The 17,055-nt window shown below is 40.3% G+C and overlaps 2 protein-coding genes across 3 annotated transcripts in view; one reads left to right on the top strand and one right to left on the bottom strand.

Annotated features, from left to right (window-relative positions):
* ITGBL1 (integrin subunit beta like 1) overlaps positions 1–7,107 on the top strand; it is a 177,560-nt gene extending 170,453 nt beyond the window's left edge. Inside the window, exons 11-12 of the mRNA XM_038759722.1 lie at positions 2,836–2,968; positions 5,247–7,107. Coding sequence (XP_038615650.1) covers positions 2,836–2,927 — 92 coding nt within the window. The 3' untranslated portion in view covers positions 2,928–2,968; positions 5,247–7,107. The remainder of the gene's footprint in view (positions 1–2,835; positions 2,969–5,246) is intronic.
* Positions 7,108–8,801: 1,694 nt separating this feature from the next.
* Positions 8,802–17,055, bottom strand: part of FGF14 (fibroblast growth factor 14) — a 460,968-nt gene continuing 452,714 nt past the window's right edge. For both annotated transcript variants that reach the window (XM_038759851.1, XM_038759852.1), the window contains 2 exons: positions 14,921–15,119; positions 8,802–10,209 (listed from right to left, as the gene is read on the bottom strand). In XM_038759851.1, coding sequence (XP_038615779.1) covers positions 10,073–10,209; positions 14,921–15,119 — 336 coding nt within the window. In that variant the 3' untranslated portion in view covers positions 8,802–10,072. The remainder of the gene's footprint in view (positions 10,210–14,920; positions 15,120–17,055) is intronic.

Genomic DNA, 17,055 nt, shown 5'->3' on the forward strand with positions numbered 1-17,055 from the left:
CCCCCCCTCTAATTATGGGAGCCCCTCGAGGCTCACTTCTGGTTCCCCTTCTATTCTCCATCTGCACCCATTCCCTTTGAGAATTAATTTGCTCCCTAAGGCTTCAACTACTTTCTCTCCATGATGATTCCCTACCTCTCCAGCCTGACGTCTTTCTCAGCAGTTTTGTATTTCCACCTTTCTTCAAGACGTCTCTACTTAGATGGTCCACTGACACCTCAAACTTAATATGGCCAAAACCAAACTCATCTTCCCATCCAAACCCCTTCCTCCCCAAAACTTTCCCATCACTTTAGACGGCATCACCATCCTCCTTGTTTTGCAAGCCTGCGACCTTGGTGTTATCTTCATCTCATCTCTCTCATTCAATCCATCAGTGACATTTATTGAGCACTTACTGCGTGCTGCGCACAGAGTGGAGGGGAGATTTATAAATTGTATATACATTTTATATTTTATATGTTTCATATAACATAAAATATGATTTGTAGATACGTACTTAATCTGTCAACAACAGTTCGTCCTTCACAATACTGCCTCATCCTTTCCTGTCCAACCAGACTGCTTGATCCAAGAACTTATTATATCCCACCTTGACAGCAACCTGTTCACTGACCTCTCTGCTGTTCTGTCTTTCCCTCCTCCAGGCCTTACTTCAATCTGCTGCCCAGATCATGTTTCTGAAAAAAAAAATCAGCCCACATCTCCTCCCTCCTCAAAGATCTCAAAGGGTTTCAAATTCAACTCTGCATCAAACAAAAATCTCCTTACCGTAGTCTTTAAATAATTCAATCAGTTTATGTCCTCCTACTTTACCTCCCTGATTTCCTATTACAACCCAGCCCAAACACTTCACTCTAAAACAACTTACTCACTGAACTTCACTCTCATCTTTCTCTCTACCAACTCCTAACCTACACATTCCCCCTAGCCTGGAACTCCCTTTCCCCTTCATATATGACAGACCATCTTCTGTGACAAAGCTCTCACTTCCCCTATTTCCTCCCCCTTCTGCATTGCCGATGCACTTAGATCTGTACCTTTTAAGTATTTGATATCAATCAGTGATATTTATTGAGCACTTCCAGTGCGCAGAACACTGTACTAAGCTCTTGGGGGAGTATGATACAACATGTTCCCTACCCACAATACGCTTACAGTCTTGAGGGAACCGAAGCAGTCCTTGGAAGAAGAGTGGAACTGTACACAACACTTGTGTACACGCATACAGTTTATTTTAACTTCCATCTCCCCCTCTAGACTAAAAGCTCCTTGTGGGCTGAGAATATTGCATCGTACTCAACCAAGTCCTTAGTACAGTGCTCTGCACACAGTAAGAGTTTTAAAAATGCCATTGATTCAAATGGACCAACTGTTTTATCTGAGCAGCGTGGCTCAGTGGAAAGAGCACGGGCTCGGGAGTCAGAGGTCATTGGTTCAAATCCTGGCTCTGCCACTTGTCAGCTGTGTGACTTTGGGCAAGTCACTTCACTTCTCTGGGCCTCAGTTACCTCATCTGTAAAAATGGGGATTAAGACTGTGAGCCCCAGGTGGGACAACCTGATCACCTTGTATCCTCCCCAGTGCTTAGAACAGTGCTTTGCACATAGTAAGTGCTTAATAAATGCCATCATTATTATTATCTGTCTGTGGATGGCAGAATGGGAACATTCCTGTCATAAGAATAACTCCTAGATGCTACGTAGACTGTCCTGGCCTATAGGTAGCACAGGCTCAGAGTTGAATTGATTTACGAAGGACAGCTGAGTAGCAAAGCATGGTTAGTAATTAAATCATGGGTGAGCATCAACCAGAAAGTGAAATGAATTTTTTTTTGATACAATATTCACCCTGGAGCATGTGAGGAGCAGAGGGCATTTCTTTGGGTTGCAATCTCTTGGAAGGAAGAGTTGGTCTTTCTAGACTGTGAGCCCCTTGTTGGGTAGGGACAGTCTCTATATGTTGCTGATTTGTACCTCCCAAGCGCTTAGTACAGTGCTCTGCACACAGTAGGCACTCCCTAAATATGATTGAATGAATGAATGAATGGTCTTTGAAGGAATGGGGTCCACATTTTGCATAACTTCAAAATCGTAAGAATTCGGTAGTTGTGTTAAACATGGTGTGGGCCCCAAGAGAGGTGTCTTAAAGCAGTGTTTGGAGGGACTATTTGTTGAACATTTCCAGCTCTCTTGCTGATTTTCAGCAGCAGAAGAAAAAAGTCTGAATAATAATAATAATGGCATTTGTTAAGCGCTTACCATGTGCCAGGCACTGTATTAAGCACAGGAGAGGGACAGGGACCAAAAGGGCAACTGGGGAAGGGGGAACCTGAGCAGCGAGGTACCACTCCTCACTGTCTATGTTTTTAGAGAAAATAAAAATCCAACCAGGGAGTTCCCTCTCAGTCTACCTCAGCTCTAAAGGTTCCCCTGCTCTCTGATGTCAGCCTGCCCATGTGTGTGGTTGAAGCTTGTCTAGGTTTATGACATTAGTTCATTGAAAGCAATGTTACTGTAATTCATAGCTTGCATCTCCATGCACGGAAGGAAGACAGAGGATAACACAGAACCACAGCTGGGTGCAAAACATGATGGAATAATTACAATATTTACTCTTTTGCTGATGGCATTGCTAGAAAAAATGCCATTAAAGATTTGAAAGAGCCAGTATTTCATGGCCGCTTAATCAAATGGAAAGGGTTCTGCACAATCAGACAATCCATAAAAGGCCAATGAAATGGTTTTATTATGGCTTGCTAAGTTTTATAACAACACATTTTAATGGTGTTCATTTCAATTATGATAATTATTCCCCTGTTCATTTCTGTTCCAGGGAATGGTATATGTAACTGCGGAAACTGTGAGTGCTGGGATGGATGGAATGGAAATGCCTGTGAAATCTGGCTTGGGGCAGAAAACCCTTAACAATGCATGGAAACCATTATGGACTGAGTTGTTCTTTTATTGTAAGTTGTTAGAACACACAAATGCAAAGCAAACAGCATGTAATCACCACCAGGACTACTTAAACAGACTATTGTTATATTTTTCCAAGTCTGAATGCCTAAGTAAAATCTGGGTATCCATTTAACCACAGAGCCTAAACAGTCTGAGATGGAAATAGTACAAGACAGAGCTTTCTTGAATAATTTACTCCCCTAGCAGCTCTGTCCACAGCAAAATATATATAAGATATATTTTAATAAGATGACACTGCACTAGGAAGTACTAATATATATACGTACTAATATATATATTAGTACTTCCTAGTGCAGTGTCATCTTATTAAAATCTGTAAAGCCTCTACTCTAGCACTTTGTGGAATTTATCTGATTCTGAATTTCCACATGTATATAAGTGAGATGTGAATGATCTGAAGTATAGTCAATGGGGTCAGGAATCCATGCTGTGGCACAGTTCTTTGCCTTAGAACACCGTGCTTTCACTCTGTGATTAAGTTGGTTGGTTGGTTCGAAACCCATGCAGGATGGTAAAAGATTAAGGAAAAAGAACGATTTTCCAATTTTAATAAATACTGGCATTCTTGTGCGCCCTTTATCCTATGCTTTCTGTGAATGTGAACTTACCTATTGAACTTTAAAGCGTGGGAAATGAAAAGTGATCATTTTAAAGACTTTGAGCGACTAATCCTTTGTAACCACCTAAGCCTCCCTGCTTTGGAAAAGGCTAGAGGTTACACACGCAAGTGTTGGATTCACTGAACCTGATGTTCCCCGGGATCTAAGTTACTGCCCTCTGTCAGAACTTAGACTGCTAGGGAAGTCTAGAGGTTTGAAAGAGCCAAAATGCTTTCCTATTCATTTAAACTATATCATGAAGAGGTACCGTAGGCACTGGAAAGATGAGAGCAAAAAAGATGGGCCTTAGTTCAGTGCTGTCACTTCACGAGTTCAAAAAATGGTTAGAAAAGAGCTGCAGATTTAATAGTAAAAACAAATATTCAGTGTAGTGTTCCGAATAAAATTTTATTTCTTTGCAATGGTGAAATGAAGCTCAGTACCAAATTCACATGGAATTAGGAAAAATTAACAATTGGGGGGCCTTTCGAAATGCATTTACATTGATTTCGGCAGCCCTTCAATTTTTCAGAGCAAAAAAACCTACAAACCTGTTGTTTCTAAATATGAATTACATTCTGTAAAATTCTGGTATTACTTAGCAAAAATCATTTCTATGGTTTGAGAGATGACCATTTTAGTAGCAAATTTCATTTTTATGATGCAGAAATTTCAGTACTGTGACTTAGAATTGTTAGAACATGACTAGAAGTTGGGGATCTGTGTATATTGAAAAAAAAGCAATTGTGACCTCTGTTATGGAAATTTGAATGCTTTCTGCAAGTACGTAATTTTAGCAGTACAAAATTTCTGGTTACCAAAATTGATTGCGGTTGAAAATTGTCAACCTCTTCCAGAAGGTTAATCAATGCAATCTTAATAACCTTCCCTATATTCTTTATAAGAGTAACAGTTACTTTCCTACTAGTGGATAGGAAATATTTCAGGCCAAAAGACCGGAAAATACATAAAGATACATTTTCTTCCCCTCTTTAGATTTAATATCAAAAATCAACTACTTTAGTAGGTTTAATTTGATAGGGATGAATTATGTGCATTCACTATTCATTTCCCAGGTTTGAAAGAACTTTTCTTTCTGCTCTAGGACTAGTTTTATTGATTCTCCAAAGGAGAGCATAACTTCTCATTACCTTTGGTGTGTTTAATATTCTATATGATTATTGAATATTTCATTACCTCTGTAAATTTAAACACACACATTTATTTTTACATTTCCTTTTAAGAAAAGTGTGAAAAATCTCCCCAGAATGCATTCCTACAAACGTTTCTTCTTCTAGAGAAATGATTTTAACCTAGACATTGCAGTTCAAAGGGTGTTTTATGTAAATCGTTTGCCCAAGTGACCGTGAAAGAAATACTTTATCAAGCTAAAGTCTGCAATTAACAGAACTACAAATTACCAAAACTGAATTAGAAGGACTGCATAAGTCTTTGATAGTCAACAACGTTATCTGAACAGTAACTAAACTTTCACTTTTTAAAGGTATCCTACTGGTAACCATTCTAAAACTTTTGCTCTAAGTCTGGCAATGCCATTCCCGTTAGCTCCACTAAGAGGTGCATTGCTGCCATCCGAGATGAAACGTAGTGATACATCTGAAAATTTCCCACATGTAAACAAACAATTTTTCTCTTAAATTGTTAGGTTACATCTTGACTCAAGGGCCACCTTTTTCTGGGCCAAAACCCTCAAAATGACAAAGAAGAAAAGAAGAAAATTGGGTAAAGCACCGCCATCTGAGAAAGGGATGAGATGGTCAGCAGGGGTCAGAAATGGACACAACAAAATAATCAAAAACAGCTGGGCTTTCCTCCTCGGAGGAAGAATCAAGACATCCACCTCACAGCCCTTCCCTTTAGGGCCTTCGTTCTCTTTTCATGTTGATTGACTGGAAGTACGGTATGGGCCCCTGAGCCTGAAATCTTATTGAAAATTCTTCACCCCCTCCGAACCCTCCAAAGCCTCAGTTATGTAATTCAGGCACAAATTGACATTTCCTGCTCCGTTTCTCTGCAAATAGTTAAGACTTAGGTTCCGAACAATTCATCCCATCGGATCCAGCCTCTCTCCCCCAATAAGCATGTGCTACACAAAGAAACTGACCATAACCTTAGCTGGATGGGATTCCAGTTTGAAACTGGAAAGACAAAGAACAGGTAAAACTAAATGGTATGTAGCGGTTTGGGGCTGTTAACTTGACTATGTGGGCACCTCTGTAGCCACACTGATATTTTGCTATATTTTTGAAAAAAAAAAAATGACAAGCTGCCTGCCAGAAAATTTCTGAGAACTAAATAGTAAAATAGAATAACCATCAGGTACCCTTAATTTCAACTGCTATCAGCTTCTCACCTAAGAAGAAGTGCTTAGCTCTGCTTCTACTCATGGTGTGAATGTCTAAGGAAAATTTAACGTGTGTGTGCCAATGATCTGGGATTCAGTATCTTTTTAAAAATAATGGTTCCCTTTAACTTCAGGATGTTCTCTGGTACAATTGCTAGTGGTTCTAAAGGCTGAAATGTGACTTCTAAAGACATTAGATGCTTGTTTGACCCACATGCGTGCTTTCCAAAATGCATTCAGAGCAATGAACAAGAAGAGGAGCTAGGAGCGCCTCTGAGGATTTGTTTTATGAGGTCACTTAGGAAGGAACTGATTTTTCAAAGGAGGAATACCAAAGAAACAGAAAATTCAGCATCCAAAATTTTTTCATTAGGACAAAGGCATTTTTTTTGTTAATGCCAAAGTGGAATACTGTAACACCTCTCTGCAATTTTGCCAAATAAAACTTTAGTCCCCAAACTCTCATTTTAAAGTAAAGAGAGTGTAACATCTCTGCAATTTTGCCAAATAAAGTTTTAGCCCCCAAACTCTCATTTTAAAGTAAAGAGAGTGACTCTACTGCATTACGGAATATCTACATTATAAATTTGCGTGTGTGTTATTTAACCAGAAGCGATACTGGAGTCTCTCTGTGTGGGCTTTGGCAAGACAATCTAATTCTGTACTAAGTGACAAGAAAAAAAATCCCGAAAATAAACACACAAGAGTCTGGCATAATATAGAGACTCGATACATGTGGCCTAGGTACAGGGGAATATAAACCACACCATCTGTAAATATAAATTGATTCCACCAATTTTACTATACAGTACTTCAGTAGTAATAGACAGTTGAAAATAATTTTCACTTACTTAACAGCAAACTTATAATTTTTGAGGGAACAGCATGGTGAAGTCTTATCCTGGAAAACAGCAATAGAGGTATTAGCAAGGAGCTAAAATTTTCTTTGGCACGGTATAAGGGGTGGGGTGGAGAATTGAGTTTGCCAACCTATTTACATGACGTTCTCAAGATCAGTGGATGGTGCGCTGATATTTTGCACATTCTAGTTGTTACATAAAGTTGTTTTGATGTTTTTCAATAAGCCTTCATATAAATATTTTATTCAATACATTGCATCTGTGTAATACAACAAATAATAATAAACACATAAACTGTACAATGCAGACAAACTCTTTGCATATATGTATGTAAATTTAGTAATACATACCAACAGTTCTTGATACACAGAACCTACTACATGCAGTTCATCATTGCCATCCTCTTTCCATGCAACAGATGAGACAATAGACGAAATTAAAGTAATAAAAGCACAAGGAACAAAGACCCCTCTGCTATATGTTCAAACATATTTTAGAAGAAACTGTTGAAAGACAGCCATTCATAAGAATAAACACCCTTATAGACAATCCGTAGAAACAGGGGGAAAAGAAAAGCAAATCAAGAGTTTTACATTTACAGTACATCCTAGTCATTTACAAAAATAAATCCAGCCTACATTGTAAAACCAGTCAACTGGCATGAGGGAGAAATAAGTACCCACCCTACAGGGGTTCAGTTTCGAAAACGGTGGGGAGGGATGTGTGAATGTATGGGTGAGGGTGTGGTAACTTAGGGCCACGCTTTATCTTGTCTTTCTGGCATACTTTGTCACAACAAAAGAGCTTTTCCCTTTTTTTCTCTGCGAGGGGGGCGGGTGGGGTGGGAGGATAAAACAAATAATCAACTTCACCTCCTGTGCTTCATCTTCTTTAGTAAAACTACGCACACTTAACACAGGGCTTTTTTTAAATAAAAATGAATCAACCAGAAATTAATAACTGTCAAAAAAATATGTCATCTGTGATTTAGCAGCATTAACAATAATCTACTGAAACATTTGACTACCTTTTATTTATTAAAACTGAATTCAATGTGAAAAATTCATAAGCATAAACAGTTAATTTATACTGTTTTAATCAGCTAAGCAGGCCAAACGTTTTAAACTGGCAAGTGCTGGATGAAATTTGACAGAGAGCAATGATGAAATCAATCTCCTTAAACATGTTCAGGTGGGATAAATGTTAAATATATCGTCCTTCAACATTAAAATAGTAGCAGGAGGCCAGGGCATGGATCCCACATGTTGTTTTCTAGAACCGAGGTACAGCTTGGTCTTAATGATTCCTTCTGAGAAGTAAATATGCCATTTTTTTAAGCAGACGCAGAGTCTCCTTTTCTTTTCAATCTTTGACAAGTTCACTGCTAAGGGTTTTGGAATTATTCACTTACAATATTCAGCATTTTGCATCATGCGATCATTTGTTTTGCTTCCCTGACCTCATTAAAGCTCAGTTAACGGGTACCAGCATCATTGTTTCCAAAAGAAAGAAAAAAGAGAAAGAAGAAGACAAAAAACCATGTAAATGAGCCAAGAACTTGGTCTCCTTTACAGAGTTGGTTTTCCTCTGGGTTGACTTACAGTAGCTGAATATACTGTATTTTGTGGAAAAGAGCCCGGGCTTTGGAGTCAGAGGTCAAGGGTTCAAATCCCGGCTCCGCCAATTGTCAGCTGTGTGACTTTGGACAAGTCACTTAACTTCTCCGTGCCTCAGTTCCCTCATCTGTAAAATGGGGATGAATACTGTGAGCCCCCCGTGGGACAACCTGATCACCTTGTAACCTCCCCAGCGCTTAGAACAGTGATTTGCACATAGTAAGCGCTTAATAAATGCCATTATTATTATTATTATTATTACAAGGCAAGGCACCGTTAACTGAGCCATCTGGTGAAGCCTGTGAAGCTGGGTTTAGAGGTATTACCAGTGAAGTACCCAGGACCGGACTTGGCATGCTGAGCTGAGCTAAAAAAAAAAAAAAAGATTTTTTTTTTCTATGTCCAGTTTAAAAGCTCATCATTAAACACCAGAAATATTAAAGTCTAATTCAGAACTAATCCTAACACTGGTGCTACAAGAAAACCACACAACAGCCCCCTTGGCCATACTCGGCTGAGCAAGAGGGGAACACAGCCAGAACTCGTGATGGCATTAAGTTCAGTTCATTAAAAACAGGAAGGGATTATATTTGAAATGGATTTAGGTAGGCAAGTTCTTGTTGGTCAGAATTACTGTTTTTCAGATCATGAGGGTTAGTTGATGAAAAATGAGCCTTAATTCAGGCCTACAAGGCCTACAGAGTTCTTTGGACCCACTTTCTCCAAAATAAGCAGGTCTGCTTGCTGGCCAAGGCAAATGTTACCCTACCAGTAAGCTTGTGATATGTATAAAACACACCACATACATACGCACACGCACATACATGCACACGTACAGACACACACACACACACACACACACACACACACACACACAGAAACTACCAGGGGGTGTCAAACACCTGTCTCAGAAAACTCTCCGTTGATTGTGTTTGACCTATCTCCCTCCACAACAATGCCAACCTCGGGAGCATGGAATCTGTTATTAAAGTGTATTGTGGTTAATCAATATTGGAAGTCAGAGACAATGACCCTATTCTTGCTAGATGCAATTTATAATAATAAATTTTGAAGGCTTCCTGATTCCCTGATTGCTTTCAGAACTAAGCCACCTGCAACATTTCAATTATAGAGAAACACATCCCTGCAAAAGGTCACAGACAGCGGAGGCAAGCAGCTTGGTGGGGAAAAAAAAGGGAGAAGAGAAATTCAGAATAGCACAGGTGTACAGCATCTAACTAGAAATCACTTGAGATTATCTGTGTGCTACCAAATCAAACTGAAACACATGGATTTCGCGGATACTGGGCTGAAAAAAAGGATTATGGTTACTGTCGGCAGGCAAAGTATCGAGTGAACTTGTGAAAGATGTCATTCACATGAAGTGTCACAGTTACAGAAAAGAGAGTAAAAAGGCATTCCATATCTGGTAGGGGGTCTGAGTTTAGCTGGTAATCCAGGTGTCTTCTTGTTGGGGTGGAACAACATGTTGAGATTTATCCCCCTGCAACAAGTTAGGTCAGAAACAGCCAAGAGCAAGCGTTCGCTTCCTTCCAGCTGATCCTCAGCTACCGGTGCCCGTTAGTCTGGCAGGGATAAGTCGCTCAACTGCGCACGGGTGCAGGAAGTCATGACACCTGTGAGGATCTGGCTATGTCGTCTTGCTCTTGTTCACTGGTTTGCCTCCATTCATTATTGCAGAAGCACTTGTGCTTTTACTTGGCGTCACCCCGGTCTTCGGCACTGTTTCGCCCACATCGTGCAGAGACGGTTCTCGGTACATGGCCACTGGGGATAAAAGTGGAAAGAGAAAGCACGGACACAGAACACTCAGTCAGCACTTATCTGGATTCCCCAACTTGATACTTCCTGTTCCCTCGCTCCCTGATTACACCTCTCCCTCTCCCTCCTACCACCTCCTTTGGAGAGGAAGAGTCTTTTTAATCGATCAGGGGTATTTGTTGAATGCTCACTGTACTAACGCTTGGGAGACTACGTTACAACAGAGTTGGCATTCATTTATTCATTCAATCGTATTTATTGAGTGCTTACTGTGTGCAGAGCACTGTACTAATCAATCAATCAATCTTATTTATTGAGCGCTTACTGTGTGCAGAACACTGTACTAAGAGCTTGAGAAGTACAAGCTGGCAACATATAGAGACAGTCCCTACCCAATAGCGGGCTCACAGTTTAGAAGGGGGAGACAGACAACATAACAAAGCATATTAACAAAATAAAATAAATACAACAGTAAATATGCACCAGTAAAACAAATAGAGTAACAAATATGTACAAACATATATACAGGTGCTGCAGAAACGTTCCCTGCCCCCAGTGAGCTTACAGTCCAGGGGTCTATCGATCATTGCTCCAGAATTCAAGTAGGTTTTCTTCTCATCTGCTTGCACACAGGAAAAGTGGGCTTTCGGTGGGGAGACTCATCCTCCAAAATTAAATCGGATTTCTGTCCCTTGATTGTACAAGATTGTTCAAGTCTGGTGAAGCCTGGGCTTTCATTAAAGCAAATCTACTATCCCAAGCCAAACTCTTGATTGAACTTTGGATTCTATATGTTTTGTTTTGTTGTCTGTCTCCCCCTTCTAGACTGTGAGCCTGCTGTTGGGTAGGGACCATCTCTATATGTTGCCAACTTATACTTCCCAAGTGCTTAGTACAGTGCTCTGCACACAGTAAGCGCTCAATAAATGCGATTGAATGAATGAATGAATGAATGAATACAGGGGGAGATGGCGCATCCTGTTTATTCCAGTCGCTGCAAACCCACTAGTGCCAAAAGCCAGAGGCACAGAATAAGATAGAGAAGCAATTTGGACCTTAATTAGGGCAGAGTTTTTCAGGGGTCACCGCTTGATTTATAACATTTAATTGTAAATGCCTTCTCGGCATTTAATTGTCATTCATAGTCCTCTGATGGATACAATTGTAAAATACAGAATGAAGAAAGGATATTCGAGGTTAGTGGGAAAAAATAGGTCAGGTAGTGTGTGTTTCTTAGAGACAGACACGGGAAACTCCTGGGAAGGGAAATTTCAAAGTGAATGACACCTGGGGAAATCAGAAGTTATGAGACTTAGAAATACCCAGCAAGCCCAATTTACAAGACAGTCTGGTTAGCCCAGCAGGTTTGTAGGTTTCCTAGTAGTTCAACCCCTTTATGATAGGCACCTGTTTTGATACAACATTCTACCTTTCAGCTGTCCCTTCGATTCATCTTGGATTTCACCCTCCAAAACACTGATATCCATATATTTACGTTTACAATGTCTAAAGGACAAACTCTCACTGGATTTCTCAGTGGATGCTTTCTTAGAGAAGCAGCATGGCTCATTGGAAAGAGCACGGGCTTGGGAGTCAGAGGTCATGGTTTCTAATCCCAGGTCTGCCGCATGTCTGCTGTGTGACCTTGGGCAAGTCATTTCACGTCTCTGAGCCTCAGTTACCTCATCTGAAAATGAGGATGAAGACTATGAGCCCCACGTGGGACAATGTGATCACCTTGTATCCCCTCCAGCGCTTAGAACAATGCTTTGCACATAGTAAATGCTTAACAAGTGCCATTATTATTATTATTATTATTATTATGTCGTGTGCTGGTGAACAGAGCTCCAGTTGCCTGTCCCCTCGACTAATTAAAATAGAAGGCAATAGCAACCAAGGACCAACTTTGCTGTTTTTATGGGGAGAAGTTTCAGAATAAACACAAATGACCCATAATAGTTCTTACTAATCAAGCACTTGCTCTGCCATCTCCAGTGACAATTTAGATCATTTTATTGCTTAGGAACATTTGAAATAAAATACAAAGTAGGAGCTAATCTATGGTTTTAGAGCAGCCCCTATCATTGTTTATAGAGCACTTCAGTTGTTGTCTGGTTGTGTAGCAGCCCAGGGCAACGGTAGGATGGTTATCACTAAAGATGAGTTCAGAGTTAGATGAAGCAGGCTAAAGACTCGAAGTGACTGAAATGCAGTGTAGCTCTGTTATTTATGATAGCTCCTCTGGGGGATGCAAAATAACTTATTTCTGAGCTTTGCCTAATTTAATCAAATAGGAAGACCGAATGGCCCTACTACTGGCGAACCAGAAAAGAATATTTATTTCCATTATGTGAAGGAGCATGAATTGCACACAAAACCATACAGCCTGTTTTTCAATAAGAAAAAGTCTCAATTCACTTCAGCGAAGCATATGGGTTTAAGAGCTAGGAACAGGAGTTGAAAGAGTTGACATTTCAAAGGCTATCTGCCTATCTGCAAATGACTTAAATCCTATTAACCTGGATTATTCATAAATTTCTAAGCCACTCGTTGTGCTTCCCTCCATCATGGGATTGGAACACACCTAAACATGTCGGAAAGTCCTTAAAATCACTTCCCACTATGCAATCCTCAAAACCTGAACAAAGAGGGAAACACCACTTCTGATGGGGTAATTAGAAAGGTCTAACATTTTCTGTTTCATTAATAAGACATTCTAGTATGGCTGAGTGGTGGGGTTTTTCTTTAATGGTATTTGTTAAGTGCTTACTATGTGCCAAGTTCTGTTCACGAGAAGCAGCATGGATCATTGGAAAGAGCCTGGGCTTTGGAGTCAGAGGTCATGGGTTCAAATCCCAGTTCCACCAATTGTCAGCTTTGTGACTTTGGGCAAGTCCCTTAACTTCTCTGTGCCTCAGGTACCTCATCTATAAAATGGGCATTAAAACCATGAGCCCCCTGTGGGACAACCTGATCACTTTGTAACCTCCCCAGTGCTTAGAACAGTGCTTTGCACATAGTAAGTGCTTAAGAAATGCCATTATTATTATCATTATTATTCTAAGCACTGGGGTAGATACAAGATAATCAGGTAGAACACATTCCCTGTCCCACATGGGGCTCATAATCTTAGGCCCATGTTCTGTCCATTAGGCCAAGCTGTTGATCAAAGTAAATTAACTTTCATATGCAAATGCTATTAAAAGACTAGAACTTCAGGTACTAGAGATCAGTGAGCTCAGTACATTCATATTATTGAAGAAAAAACATATTGTACATTATTTAAAAAATATAGGAAATTTATTGACCCTTTACTGTTAGGTCAGATTTCCTTCATTTTGTTTCATTTCACACTAATCCCAGTATAAAATGTGTGCTGAATAGACATATTTACTAAATTTATTTTCCGGCCTGTCAATCACAGACACAAGCACAGAAAATGAAGCAGCTGCTTCTGAATACTTAAATCTTCACACTTTCTTACATTTTTGCATCATTCTGAATATATGTATTTTATCTACATTTTCAGTCACTAACAAGAATGGAAGGATTCATTTTGCCAGGGGACTATGATCAGCTCCTTTCTGTAAGATGACCTTTTGGTTTTTGAAAAGCGCCATCCTTGTTCACAGATGCTAAAATTTTCAATTTCCAACTATTTACTTAATCCTGCACTTGACTATTTTCTAATAAAATCAATCCCACTACAACCCAGCCCATAGTCTTCACTTCTCCAACACTAACCTGCTCACTGTACGTCAATCTCACCTGTCTCATTGATAACCCCCTCTTCTGCGCTTCCTCTAGCGTCGCTTTAGATCTGACAGACCACTGCTCTCCCCATTTTCACAATCTTACTAACACTAATACTCCTCCAAGAGAACTTTCCAGATTAAGCCTGCACTCCCTATCACTTTCTGTGCCGCCTACGGACTTGAGTCTCTAACCCTTAGGCACTATGATATTTACCTCATCCCAGACGCACTACATTTGTATACCTAACCCTATACTCTATTGTTTCTCCTATCTGTGATTTAACTAAATGTACGCCTCCCCTACTCCTTGAGGGAGTAAGTAGTCAATCATATATATTGAGCCTCTTACTGTGTGCAGAGCACTGTAATAAGCACTTGGGAGAGCACAATTTAACAATGCACAGACACATTCCCTGCCCACAGTCTAGATTGAGAGACAGACTAACATAAATATGTAAGAAATAAGCTCTTTGAAGACAGGAATCGAGTTTACCAAATTTTTCGCATTGTACTCTCCCTGGCACTTAGTACAGGGCTCTTCACCTAACAAGTGCTCAATAAATACATATAATAGATTGATTCAGACGAATTATAATAAAAATTTTGGTATTTGTTAAGCGCTTACTATGTGCAAAGCACTGTTCTAAACGCTGGAGAGGATACAAGATGATCAGGTTGTCCCATGTGGGGCTCACATTCTTAATCCCTATTTTACAGATGAGGTAACTGAGGCACAGAGAAGTGAAGTGACTTGCCCAAAGTCACCCAGCTGACAAGCCGTGGAGTTGGGATTTGAACCCATGGCCTCAGACTCCAAAGCCCGGGCTTTTTCCACTGAGCCATGCTGCTTGCCCGATCGAATACTGAAATTTCTCAGAGCAGAGCGGATCACAGGGCCGAGGAGCTGTAAACACACGTTTGGTTAATATTGGTGGATCTGACTGGGATCGCTCAAAGCTCACCTTCCAACGGCTTAGGTAGAAAATGAGCTGCTGGCTTTGTTTTCTTCACTCTGTTACCCTTCATAACTTGGCCTTCCTTATTGAGCCCCAGGAACCACGCCCTACCAGATTCTTGTTGTCTGTACAGCATGGATGAGTAGATTACATAATAGTTTTCAAAAACAGACTCTTTAAACTTGCATTCAGGAGTAAAAAGTTCCTATTAGGAGAAAGAGAAGAGAAAGTTAGAACAAGTAGTAGCAGCATTTAGGAGCGGCATTCATTGAGGGCTCACTAGATGTAATACACTCTGCCAGCTGGCTTGGGAAGTACAGAATAACACAGTGATACATTGCCTGCCCACAAGAAGCTTTCAATTTAATAGAGGAGACAAATTAGGCTCTTCTGCTATCAAGAGTACCTTCAGCAATAGTCTTGATTCATCCCCCATCCAATCCAGTACTTGCAGACAGGTGTTAGGGAAAGGACCCCTAAAAAAGCAAAACCTTGTTTTTAACCCATTTGGTTGCCGTGGAAAAGGAAGGTACCGAAGCTAACCGTTGTGCAACTCAACAGGCCTCCTGTTTTCTCCACTTTTCAAATGTCTCATTTCTTTGAACAAGGGAAAATAGGCAGCAACAAGGTTATAAGAAAACACATACATGAGCTGAAAAGCGACAGCGTTCTGATCAGTGGTACCTTAAAATAATAATAATAAAAGAGGAACTCTATGCGTTTTGAAATAATTTTCCTGTCACCAAGGAACTGCCAATTACCTACAGCTTAAGAAAATAAGAACCAAACACGAAAGTATCCCGGTACAGTTGCTTAAGCCGACCTCACATTTCATTCGCAAGCACATGTACAAATGCATATTTCCTCCAAATTTTGTAAATGAATTGAGTGAAAGTGCCAGACTGGAAAATGCAGCAAAACCTTTCTTTTGCAGACACAACAGAGCATCAACAGTTGGAAAATTCACTTCCCCACCTCACTAAATACGTTAGGTGAGCAAGCTTGAGTATAAAATGAGATTCTAATCCAATATCCTTTTGGCTGAAATTCCACATGTGCTCAAGGGTCTAAAGGCTCTAGAGTCTAGAAACAGGGTGGCAAAGGCAAATATAGAAGGGCCAGTGTGGATTTTGGGGGTGAAGGTTTTGGACAATTCAGCAGTGTGGCTCAGTGGAAAGAGCCCAGACTTTGGAGTGAGAGGTCATGGGTTCAAATCCCGCTCTGCCAATTGTCAGCTGTGTGACTTTGGGCAAGTCACAACTTCTCTGGGCCTCAGTTACCTCCTGGGTAAAATGGGGATGAAGACTGTTAGCCCCTCATGGGACAACCTGATCACCGTGTATCCACCCCAGCTCTCAGAACAGTGCTTCGCACATAGTAAGCGCTTAACAAATGCCATTATTATTATTATGATGATTATTATTATCAAGGCTGCATTAAAGAATATTTTCCTATTAAAATAATCTCACAGTGAAACAAATTTCTTCAGTGGAGTATGCAGTGAAACTTTGAAAAAAAGTCAAACTTTGAAAGACTTGGGAAGCAGCATGGCCTAGTGGATAAACCATGGGCCTGAGAGTTGGAAGGACTTGGATTCTAATCCCGCTCCACCACTCACCTGCTGTGTGACCTTGGGCCAGTCACTTATCTTTGTGCCCAAGTTACCTCATTTGTAAAATGGGGATTAAGACTGTGAGCACCATGTGGGACATGGACTGTGTCCAACCTGATTAGGTTGTATCTACCCCAGTGCTTAATACGGTGTCTGGCACATGGCAAGCACCATTTTTTAAAAAGGCAATGATGCTAAATACTTTTAAAGTTGGCCTTAAAAATAGATGGGTGAATTGTGCCAGACCAGTAACAATAGTAATAGTATTTATTAAGTGCTTATTGTATGCAAAATACCACACTAAGCACTGGGAAAGAAACACACTGGTGAGGTCATAAACAAGGTCTTTGGACACTAAGTGGCTCCCAATATAAAAGTGAGATGGGAGAGAGGAGTTGGGAGCAGACAAGGTAGAAATAAGACCATAAATACAAAAGACAGATGGTGAGAAATGAGAAAGGAGCAGCAGGATTTCAGGTGTCTGGCAGCTCAGACCATCAATCAAAGAAGTCACAGCTGCGGTTATGCT

The sequence above is a fragment of the Tachyglossus aculeatus genome, chromosome 17, assembly GCF_015852505.1.
Source record: "Tachyglossus aculeatus isolate mTacAcu1 chromosome 17, mTacAcu1.pri, whole genome shotgun sequence".
Classification (NCBI taxonomy): domain Eukaryota; kingdom Metazoa; phylum Chordata; class Mammalia; order Monotremata; family Tachyglossidae; genus Tachyglossus; species Tachyglossus aculeatus.